Consider the following 12,468-nt stretch of genomic DNA (forward strand, 5'->3'; position numbering starts at 1 on the left):
ACTTCAGGCTAAAGCAATAGGAAATATCCCTCTCGAACCTTAGCTGTTCTTGCACTGTCTTTCAGAGTTATTTTCTTTTCATTGTTTGACACTCCAAATTGATTTGCCTTCATTATCTCTGCAGGGGTCAGTAAAGATTAGAGAAAGATCGTCTGAAACATACTTCTTCCCTAAACCTAGGAACCACAGATGAGCCATCCCTGCGTCAAAGCTGGACCAGTCCATTATCTGCACATCTGTGTTTGGCCAATGCTCCTGTGGCCTGACGTCTGAGCTGGACATGACAACCTTAGTGCCAGCAAGGATGCCAGGAAGCACATTATAAATGAGACAGATGCCACAACAAGGGTTTATCTGGGAAGGAAGTCAGAGGTGTAGCTCCTATCTCCTTAAAGGTTTGGAAGAAAGGCTGGAAATGTCACCAGCTGGGATTTCATACCAGGAAAAGCTGAAAGATAAACATGGATGGGAAAAGATAAAAGAACACAGACACACACTTGAGTGCAGCTGTCTACCTGGTCACATGGGCACACCCCCTCACCTGTCAGAGGGGGCCAAGGTGGGTCTTACCTCATTATCACTTGGGAAACTCCTTCGAAAAACACATACCCCCACACCCTCCTCCCTGAGACTCAGGCAGTCCTGCTCCTTGGGGAGGCAGACACCCTGTCACTGCCCTGGGTTTCGGGGAGGACAGGAGTGGGGAGGGACATGGCTTTTTGGCCACAGCACCACAGCGAGCCTCCTATGCAGCCTTCACTACCTGATGTTACCTGGCATGTGAACTAACTCAGCCTCCTTAATGAACCCCACAGACACTATGGTTAACTAAGACAAGCCTACAACATTCAGAGGCCCACAGATGAACGGGGTTCACAGCTATAAATGGGCACAAGAAAATACACACCTATCCCTAAATTTAATAATGCCACAGAAGTTTCAAATATTAGGCTTTTCTCTCCTTAAGCATGCCAGTAACTTTAGAGAAGTATACTTTTTTATATTTAAGAACAGAGTTATTTCTAATGGTTTAAAAGAGACTGCTCCATGATACAGGTGATTACTTATTATTAATTACCTAAGATAATTAGCTTTGGAATAATTATACAAACAGCTATCTGGGAAACAAAATGAGACCCATTCTTTACACAATATATAAATATAAAGTCCAAATCCATCTGGAATCTAATGATGATAATAGTAATTATAATAATATATAATACATGTAATAATAATAAAAAGAAAAATTAATGAATAAGGAAAGAAATAGATAATGAAAGAAGAAAGCAAGGATGAATGGAAACAATACCAGTATTAGAAAATAATATGAATGAACTCTATGATTTAAGAGTAAGAAAAATATAGTATTCTCAATTTTAAAAAAACAGATTAGAAAAATGGATATAAGGTATAAATAGCTCAAAACACCAAAAAAGAGGAAGAAATCCAAACAGTTCTTAAGCACAAGGAAAGAGGCTCCGTCTGCTTTATGAGAGAAGTGCAAATTATAACTTTACTCTCTGATGGAGGCGGCGATGGGAAAACAGTCACTCATATGTTTCTGCTGGGATGACCATGTGACACAAACCCTGCAGAGGAGAACTGAGAGCTACTTCACAATATTATGTAAGCCTTCCACCCAACAATCCCATTGTGAAGAACTCGCCAGCAAAGAGACACCAGTAAAATTATGAAATGACATAGCACTGTTTGTCACAACATAGGGGACTGGCTGGGAAAAAAAAATGATGTTCTATGTACATATAAAAGAACCTGAGAATGGAAAAGAAATGAGGAAGATTTCCATATGCTGCTATGGGACAATTCTCAGGGCAGAGAGAAGAAAAATGTGTTATGGTTTAGATATGAGATATCCCCCAAAAGTTCAGGTATGAGACAATGCAAGAAAGTTTAGAGGTGCAATGATTGGGTTAGGAGAGTTTTAACTTGATCAGTGCATTAATCCCCTGGTAGGGATTAACTGGGTAGTAACTGTAGGAAGGTAGGGTGTAGCTGGAGGAGGTGGGTCACTGTGGATATGCCTTCGGGATATATATACGTATTTTGTCCCTGGTGAGCACAGTTTTCTTTCCTTCCTTGTTGCTTTCTTCTGCCAAGCCCTTTGCCTTGATATTTGCCTCATCTCCGGGCCCAGAGCAATGGAGTTGGCCATCTATGGACTGAGACCTCTGAAAATGAGTCCCAAATAAACTTTTCCTTCTCTACCTTGTTCTTTCCAGGTCTTTTGTTCACAGAGTTGAAAAAGCTGACTAATCATGTGCAAGATGGTATTTATGATTTACCAATTTTGTTTAAAAGGGGCCTCATGCACACACATACAAACACATTTTGCTTATACTTTTTAAAAACAAACAATAACTGGGCATGGTGGCACATGCTTATACTCCTAGTGATGTGGGAGGTTGAGGCAGGAGGATCACAAGTGTGAGGCCCGCCTCAGCAACTTAGCAACTTAGTGAGACCCTATCTCAAAATAAAAGATAAATAGGACTGGGAATGTGATTCAGAGGTAAAGCACCTCTGGGTTAAATCCTCGGTACCAAAAAAAAAACAAAACAAAAACACACATTAATAAAATGGTTAACTATTGCAGGGATGTGTAGGGTGTAGAGCTGATAGGGAATGTGCCTTATTTATAGTTTGGATTTTAGAACCATGGAAATGTTTTTACATAATTTAAATATTGCCTTTCAATCTAACATGAAACAAATTAGATCCATTTGTAAACACCAAATATCAAAAGGAACAAACAAACCCACAATAGTTTGATAGAAGAGGCACAGAGAAGAATTACTTTAAGTGACTTCAAGCACTGTATTTTAATGTAATTTAAGGATAAAAAGGACTGCAAAGACAACTCAAATCTGGAATTTGGCTAAATTAGTATCAGAATTAATATTTTCAAGATATGAAAATATTCAATTTTGATGCATCTACATACAGATAAAGATATATAGAAGTAATATACAAGATATATACAAATAATCAAGTTAATACCATTAGTAACCAAGATCTTCAGAATAAAAAAAAAAAACAAATTAGAGAAGAAAAAGTCCCATAATATTGAATTTAAATTGGCAGTATCAATGTGAATTCACAATTTATTTTTTGATTTTAAAAAAGCCCAGGGGTAGGATTGTAGATCAGTGGTAGAGAGCTTACCCTGCATGACATGGCCCTGGGTTGTATTCTAGCTCTGTCTACTGAGAAGACCTAAAGGAAGCTATTTCCCACTAAGAAGTCAAAGCTCCTAAGATGACTGCACTATTTGAGCTTGATACACCTTGTCTCTCCTGAAACAAAATGCTAATAGTGTGAAGTCAAAAGAACTTAGAAACCAACGTAAGAGGGGCCCAATGGGCAACGTGGAGCAAACGGAGCACTGAGGAGTTTTGATGGAAATAAACGAAACATAGAAGATCTAAACTCAGTGATCTGTAAGAAACACACAGAAGCTAATGTCAGTGGCAGAACACCAACTCATTCCTCTGAAACTGACAAATTAAAGGGGGAAACTAAGCATTTAGTTAGTTACATTTTCCAGGAAACTGAATCTCTGAGGAAAGAAAGAATTCCACCTAAGAAGTGATGAACGAATAACAGACCTAGAAAAAGATTTTGGATCTTCAGTGGAAGGCTGAACTTGGCCAAATTACCCAATGGCTTAAACCACTAGGTAGATAAGGATGAGACCATCAGGGAAGACTCCAAACAATATCGGCAGCCATTTCTCAATCCTGCCACGACTGAGCAGGATTGCCCAGCTTCATGTGTCTCCATAGCACCAGCCCTGAAGGCCTCTCGGTTCCCAAATCAATCTGCATCTGATCAGTCTCTGACCATCATGTTCCCAGAACAGTGTGACAGAACACAAGGAAGGAAATTGCAAGCATGCAATTACGAATGCAGTTCTTCAATGAACAAGAGATATGAAAAAGAAAAGGGAAAAAACTGGGGTGGTGAGAGATTATTATGCATTCCAGGAGACTTAAGTGATACATCAACCAATGCCATTTGTGGATTCAGATTTAATTAAACTACTCATTTATTTATTTATTTATTTATTGTGACAGTGGGGAAAATTTGAAGATGGATTACATTTTAGATGACAGGAATTCTTGTTTATTTTGTCAAGTGTAATAATGATATTAAGTCTAACAAAGGGGCTGACACAGTGGTACATGCCTGCAACCCCAGGAGCTTGGGAGGCTGAGGTAGGAGGAACTTGAGTTCAAAGCCAGCCTCAGCAACTTAGGGAGGCCCTGTCTCAAAATAAAATACAAAGAAAAAGGGATGGGGATGTGGACCAGTGGTTAAGTGCCCCTGAGTTCAATCCCCAGTACCAAAAAACAGAGTGGGGGCTATTTTTTAAGAGATATGCACTGAACTATACGTACTAGTAAAAACAGAATATTCGAGATTTTTCTCTAAAATAAAGTGAGGAAGAGAAGGAAGAGGAGGGAAGGAAAAGGTAAAGAAGAAAATAAGGAAGGAGATAATGTGAACAGGGTTGGTCAATTGCTAGAGCTGGGCATTGAGAAAATGGGGATTCATGATACTCTTCTCTCTGATAAAAATTTGAAATTTTACTTATTAAAACTTTGTATAAAATGAAGGACGAATTGATAAATGGATTGCTCTTAAGAATTTAGAAGTTTGAAGAACTAGTGCTTTTAGGAGAGAGAGAGATTGTGTGTGGGGCCACCCTACCAAGAAAATAGACTTATGGCATCTCACTAACTCTGACAAGGAGGAAAACCTGCCTGAATCTCTTTCTGGTGGCTCTGCAGTATCAGTCTGCTGCAGTGACTGCCCGTAACTGTTCATGCATACCTGCTCCCCTGCCTCAAGTAGACCCTTCCCATGGTGGAGCTGAGCATGGCCTGGGGGAGGGGTGCAGTTTGTTTTTGCCATTGGGACAATAGCAGATGTGACAGAAACCTGAGAAGTGCTTGTGTACTGGGGATCAGCCTCCCTTGCTGGTTCTGGGAGCCCTGTGCCAGCCATGATGTCAATGACTCTAGCCTAAACTGCTGCAAACAAGTATCCAGTCACTCCAGTCAACAGCCCCACTCTGCCATGCACACAAGAGCAAAGCCACTTTCGATCACCCAGCCCAGCTGAGCTGGCCCAGGTAAGAACAGCCAACCACAATCATGAGACATGATATCTCTTTGTGGTATCAGCTCTTTGAAGCTGTTTGTTGAGATGGGGATGTAGCTCAGTGGTAGAATGATTCTAGGGTCTAGCAAGCACAAGGCCCTAGAATCAATCCCCAATACGCCCCCATCGCACCCCACCCCCACAAAAGGAAGCTTTTTGTTCTCACATAAAGGTAACGACAATATGCATAAATGGAAAGGTGCAGACAAAAACAGTTTTTTCCCATTTTTCCACTTACCAAGAGAGTAAAAATAATTAACTTTGCATTCTTTACCTACTTAAACTTCATTTAAGTGGTAAAGGAAAATTCTAGATATAATCTAGACAGATTTGGGTTAGAAGCTCCCTCTGCCCCTTACTAACTGGGCTAGCCTTGCACAACTCCTACAATATCTGAGCTTACGATTTTCTCCTCTTTAAAATGAGGATAAAACTACTGCCTACCCTACAGAGATGTTTGAGAAACAATATACACCCAGCAAAATGAGACCTCAACAGACAACAGCTCTTATCAGTGGAGATCCCTTACCCATCCACAAGGCCTTGCTGTTTAATGATCCTGTGCGATTCCTCCCTGGTGATTCTCCCATGAAACCAGTGCTGTGTTCTGTGAATCACTGTGGGCGAAGAGAGGAGGTGAAGAAGTGGCATCTCTGCTCAGTGGCTTCCCTGAGAGCATAACCAAGAGCCCTGACTCCCACAGCTGCCCCTCTGTGGTGCATTCTAGGCCTGAGCAATGATGTGAAGTTCAGGGTGGGGTTGGGGGAGAGGGTGAGGACTGTTCAATTTTCTTTATATTCAACAATATCAAGCAACTTATTATGTTTACCTGTACTCAGGGTAGAAGGATGAAGGGGACTTTGGCTACCCAGGATATTCATCCTCATGCTTCTCTTCTGCAAAAGAAATGCCCAGGTTAGCACTCATGACAACAGCAGCTGCACATTAAGTCACCTGGCTTCCCACCTCAGGGCAGGAGGCTGGTCAGTATCCCAGGCATCATGTGAAACCCCTGTCTGACCACTGAGGATAAAGAACATGTGGATCACAGTGGTGATTAAAAACAAAACCAAAAACATACTGGTGCATTTCCAGCCATCCCAGTATTGAAGCAGAGACACTTGATTCGCACACAGAAGACATACAATGGAAATCCTGAAAAATCTTAGCAGAAAAGCATGAACTTGGGTCAACTCAGGCAGTTCTCAAAACACTGGTCTCGAGAGTCCCCATGCTTTGGAACTTTCTCCTTTTACCCACACTCTATAATGGGAATGCTTTCTAAGCCAGGGCCCTGGACTCATATTTTGCACATGGTCTTTAGAGTCTCAGCTGAAAGATGGGTGAGATTCTTCCCATCTGGAGATTTAGAACTTGAGCCTCAAAGGTAAAGGAACTGTTTGGATATAGCCACCCCCCCGGAATGCCCACTGGCCTCATTCAGGCATGGCTCTGTGCCCTACATAGGCAGCTGCTAAAAATTCATCAATAAGAAGAGTTCTGCCCATGAGCCAAAGAGATACAAGGTTCTGTTCTCCTCCTGCCCCTTTCAAGGGATCCCATGGACAGGGAGGCAGTTGGGACTGGCTGGGTACCGGAAGTATGGAGGACCCAGAGGGTCAACTGCTTCCTGCAGTTAGTTGCTCACAAGCATCCTCCAACTTGGCAACACCACAGAGCCATTCTTTTGGGAAAAGAGCAAATGAAGGGGGACTACCACCTGCAAGGGAGCCTATTCTGGCTGGACTGGGGTCATGATCTTACCCGCCAGGCATGGCCCTCTTCCAGGGCAGCACTCTGGGCTTCAGCCGGATTCTCTATCACTCTTCCTGTTTGCCCAGAAAAATCCATTGCCACGAGGGAGTTCTCAGAGACACTGCGCTGGAAAGAAAAAGCAACAAGTTTGTAAGAAGCAAGGAAATCAGCCACAGCAGTATAGAGGGAAATTCTGGCATGAAATGATCATAAAGATAGCCAGAAAAGGGTGCCCCCTCCTCCACCTCTAAATCCCTGATTCAGAATAAAGATCCACTTATTCAGGTTGAAAATTCAGAGAGACCTTGGGCTAGAAATGGCTTTGGTTTTTCTTAAGAATAAAAAATGATCCCATTTTCTCATAGTAGTCAAAGTCTGCTGGCAAGGTCACCTGGCACCAATAGGTTTTGGACTGTGTTGCCCTTTACTGGTTTCCTAATCTGTACTAAAACATATATATCAAAGGCATGGAAACACAGGGTGAGCCTAGTCCTCAACCACAGAGTTCCTCCTCAGATACATTAGCTCGGGGAAAGAAACACTGGTCTCTTGGTGGAATCATTTGCCATTTCAAAAGAATAGAAAATGAAGGATATTTAAGATCATATTTTGAGGCCATGGCATGTTTCTGTGTCTCTGGGAAGTAAAGTACACACTGAAGATACAAAAGGAGTAATAATGATCTCTAACTTCTAACCAGAGAATGATTTCACCATAATGGACAACAGCACCTATGAGTCCTATGACTTGAAGAAACAAAACTCGAGGCAGAAAAGGATGCTCCTATAGAGCTGGAAGTTGCTACTGATATTGTTAAGTACATGAAGTAATTTATCTAAATAAGCTTGAGTTGAGATACAGGTAGGGAAGAAGAATGGTAGAGAAATTTCCTCCCTGAAGGCATGATATTGAGAGTACAAAATTCACGTTCTGGAAAATGGAATGCATGAAACATACTGGCTTCCTTGGAATGTGAACACTCTTTCTGGAACTTCCCTTGCCACCCCATGTGAAATGGGATGTCCACAATACATGGAGACTCAGCAGCAGTTCTTAAAAGGCCCCTTTCTAGGATAAGCCAGCAATGTACTTACCACTGGTGTGGAGAATGGAGACAGCAAGGCTTTCCTCTGTTGCGGGATGCGGTAGTTCTGGTAGAGAAGCATTCCATACTGAAGAGAAAGACCACAGTCAGCACCAGGAGGGTACCAGGAGCCCCCAAGGTCCCAGCGTATGGCAAATGCCAAGGCTGGGAAGGGCAATGTTGAGTACAGAACAATGAAAAATACTGTTAATAGCCCCCATGAACTGAAGCACATTCAAGATGGCGCACTTCTTTCAGTTCTGCTATTATGCTGCAGGAGATGAACACTGACTGGTTTTGGAATGTTGGAAGGGGAATATACATGACAGTGACAGATGTAATTATAATAATAGGATCAAGAAGAATTAACCTCACTGAGTGTTGCTATGGGCCAAATACTGTCTTAAATGGTTTATGTTATTATTTTCATTTAACCATCTCCATTTTATGAGCTATGTACTATAATTATCCTTGTTTTACAGATAATGGAACTAAAGCACAGAGGAATGAAGCAAATAACCCAAGGTCTCAGGAGAGTAAGGATTTAGAATTTGAATATACCAAAGCTGGTGTTTCCCCTGACCACCAGGCTTACTGCTTAACCAGCTCAGCAGTTTGTGCTTTATTTTTGTTGGCAATAAGTACCCAGGGCATTACAAAGTCTTACACGCATCCAACATCCCAACCAACACTCCCAAATTACTGGCTCACACCACCCACTTGGAAGATAAAAGAATCAGGAAGAGGAAACAAAGTTATCAAGCAGAGTGCATCTTCCTCTTGACATTCCTTCAGGGGACGTAAGCTCCGATCCAGCTCTAGGTCCTACAGTATGTACTCATTTCTAAAATAAAAACATTTAGAACATGACAAAACAGTCTAACATAGGTATAATTGCATTCCCATGAGAGGAGAAGAGTGAGAACAGGTCAGAAGAAATAACCCAAAGTGACAATAGTCAAGAATTTTCCAAAATCAACAAAAAGACATCAAGCAACAGATTCAAAGAGCAAGATAAATAAGTTAAAACCCAGACACATCGTGGAAAGACTACTGTAAAACAAAGAGAAAAACATAAAAAAAAGCAACCAGAGAAAAACATACATTATTTTCATAGAGGCACTAGAGGATAGACGGCTGACAGTTTGCAGAAATGATGAGATGCAGAAGACAATGGAATGGGTGAGAATGCAGAAGAAAGTAACAGCCACAACCAAGAAAAAGTTCCTTCAATAATGTAGGTGATTCAAAAATTGAAAAAACTTCTTAGGCCCACATTAAAAGAATTGCTGGGTTGAATTCTTCTAGTCCCACAAAGAAGAATGCAAAGTCAAGAAAAACTGACATACAGATATGGAGGTGATTAAAATAAAAACTGAATATATTAAACAAAACAGCAAATTGTCTTAGGGTTTTTAAATATATAGACAATTAATATTCATAATGAAAACATTTCACAATGAGCAATGTGGAAAATGGAGTAAGTCCTTAGGCTGACCTGGAAGTTGTAAAAGGACTAAATTATATGAAATACAATAAATTAAAGATACATGTTGTGATATCTAGGGTAGCCACTAGAAAACAGTATATAAATATCTAAGAGATGTGTTAAAAGAGGAAAAAAAATATAAATAAAATAACTTGACAAATCCAAACAAGAGAAAAAGGAATACAAGGAGAGTGGGACAACTAGAAAACAGCTAGCAAATGGTAGATTCGAATACAAATACTAATCAGTAAATTAAATAATACAATTAAATTACAATAAATGCTCCAGTTAAAAGATGAAGATTGTCCAAGTAAAGAAAAAGATGTGGTGTTTATCAGTAATATTCCTTAAACATAAGAACCCAGAAAAGTAGAAAAAAGATGGTAAAAGGAAAACGATACAAACACTAATTAAAACAAAGCTATATTAATATAAGACAAATTAGACTTTAAAGCACGGAGCATTACTAGGGATAACTAAGTGTATTTCATAATGACATAGAATTGATTTACCAAAAAGACATAAATATTCTAAAGTCTTGGGCACTAATAACAGACATAGTTCAACTTATTCACATATTTGCAAGTACATGTACACAATCATTCCTCAGTATCCACTGGGGATTGGTTTCAGGATCCCATGCAAACACCAAAATCCACAGATTCAAAAGTCTCTCTCTCTCTCTCTTTTTTTTTTTTTTTTTTTTTTTTTGCGGTACTGGGGATCGAACTCAGGGCCTTGTGCTTGCAAGCAAGCACTCTACCAGCTGAGCTATCTCCCCAGCCCCCAAAAGTCTCATATAGAAAATGGTGTAGTATTGGCATATAAATCTAGTCACTTTAAATCAATTCTAGATTATGTATAATATATAATATGGAAATGCTATGTAAATAGATGTTGTCCTGTATTGTTTAGTCAATAGTCACAAGAAACATGTTCAGTATAAACATACAAATTCTTTTTTTTTTAAAGAACAGTTTCAATCCACAGTTGGTTGAATCCAAAGATGCAGAAACTGGATATGGAGTGCCGACTGTGTGTGTGTGGGGGGGGGTGTGTGTGTGTAAGTGAATAGAGGAAGAGACAGAGAGATGTAATGGGTTAACCTTGCACAAAGGAAGTTCCCTGCTCAACCCCACTCTTGGGAGGTGGTCTCTAAGTTTTTGGAATGTTCTGCCTGAAAGAAATGACTGGGTTTAACCGGAGGCCTTGGCTCAGGTCACATAGTATAATACAATGTGATTTATGCTGGGTCTTTGGGCCGCACATATTAACTTGACTTTTGGAAGGGTCAGTAGTATCTATATGGACAACCATCAATAAAATCTGGACACTAAGGCTTGTGCAAACTTCCCTGGTTGGAAATTCCTTGTGTATTCTCACATATCTTTGTCAATGGAAGCGAGTGCTGTGCATATGACTTCTCTAGGAGAGGATAGCCACTATCTCCTACTTGGAACTTTCTTGGGTCCTTCCCACACACATTTTCCCATTGCCAATTTTGATTTGTATCTGCTCAGTGTAATGCCATGAATATAAGAGCTTTGCTGAATTCTCAATCCTAGCTAATTAATGAAATTGAGGTTGGTCCCAAGCCTCCCGTACTTGCACACGAGGCACTGTGCACATGCATGCACACACACAAACACTCACACAGGCTGAACATCCCTTCTGAAAATCTGAAATCCAAAATGCTTTGAATCCTAAATTTTTTTGAGTGCCAACATGATGCCACACTGAGAATTCCACACCTGGTTTCATGTGATGATGGGTTACAGTTAAAACACAGGTGTACTAAAATTATTCTAAACAATTACCTTTAGGCTATGTGTACAAGGTGTATGTAAAACATATAAGAGTTCTCATCCTCAAGATATCCCACTATGCACATGCAAATAATACTAAATCTGAAAAAAAAGTTCAAAATCCAAACCACTTTTTTTCCTGAGCATTTCCGATAAGATGTACTAAATCTGTATAAATAGGTAATTCTGGGCTCTTATATACCTTTCCCTTCCTTTTCCTTTGGTTTTAATTTGACTGCCTTTTTAAAATGTCTTGAAGGGGATACTTAGATCATTGATTTTAAGCTTATTTAAATATATATATATATACATGTATATATAAAATTTGCCTTTAAAATTTTATAGTTGTAATTTGTTGTATTTTTGATAACTCAGTTGACATATTTTCTAATTTACTTCTGTATACCATCCTTGATCCATAAATTGTTTAATACTGTCTCTAAGTAGGCATAAAATGCTATTTAATTTATGTTATATTTTCAATTCATTTCAATTACTAAGAAAATTGAATGTTTTCCATTTTTATCTGCAGTTCTAATATTATTAATTCATGTTGTTTCCATTTAGAAATATGAAGGTCCAGATGGTGGTAATTTATTTATATATATTCTTTCTATTGTTTAGATATTAACTTACTGTATATCAGCTCTACCATAAAGTTACCTTCTACTTTCTTTTTTATTTTAGTTGACTGGATTTTAAATATATGTATATAATCCAATTATTTTTTTTCCTTCAACTATTTCAGAGAAAGAATGAGCCTAGAAATGTTTCTCCTATTTTTTGGAATACAGATCTCTTATTTCTTATTCACATCTAACTGAACGTTTAGATCCAATAAAGAAGAAAGGCAATGGTGGTTACTTTTGCAAGTGTCTGTAGAACAATTAGAGATATTTCTGCAATAAGGACAGTGGTGACACCTTGCTAAACACAGTTAATATTTTGCCATGATAAGGGACATCCTCCCTATACAGAGTGTTAGCATAATAAGTAATGTTAAGAACATAAATGACATACATTAGGATGGATATTCATAGAGGGGGGATCCATCATGCTCAAGTGGGCTTGGGCTTCCTGGGTCCCTGCAGTTCCATGAACCCATATGCCTAGTTCAGACCAATGACAGTGCATAAAAGTGACATGTCGTT

The 12,468-nt window shown here is 39.5% G+C and overlaps 1 protein-coding gene across 6 annotated transcripts in view; it reads right to left on the reverse strand.

Moving 5' to 3' along the window:
• Positions 1–12,468, reverse strand: part of GRB10 (growth factor receptor bound protein 10) — a 198,281-nt gene that overhangs the window by 7,743 nt on the left and 178,070 nt on the right. For all 6 annotated transcript variants that reach the window (XM_079150330.1, XM_079150331.1, XM_079150329.1 and 3 more), the window contains 4 exons: positions 8,034–8,111; positions 6,949–7,065; positions 6,014–6,080; positions 5,714–5,801 (listed from right to left, as the gene is read on the reverse strand). In XM_079150330.1, the coding sequence (XP_079006456.1) occupies positions 5,714–5,801; positions 6,014–6,080; positions 6,949–7,065; positions 8,034–8,111 (350 nt within the window). The remainder of the gene's footprint in view (positions 1–5,713; positions 5,802–6,013; positions 6,081–6,948; positions 7,066–8,033; positions 8,112–12,468) is intronic.

The sequence above is a fragment of the Sciurus vulgaris genome (assembly GCF_902686455.1).
Source record: "Sciurus vulgaris genome assembly, chromosome: 8".
Taxonomy (NCBI): Eukaryota; Metazoa; Chordata; class Mammalia; order Rodentia; family Sciuridae; genus Sciurus; species Sciurus vulgaris.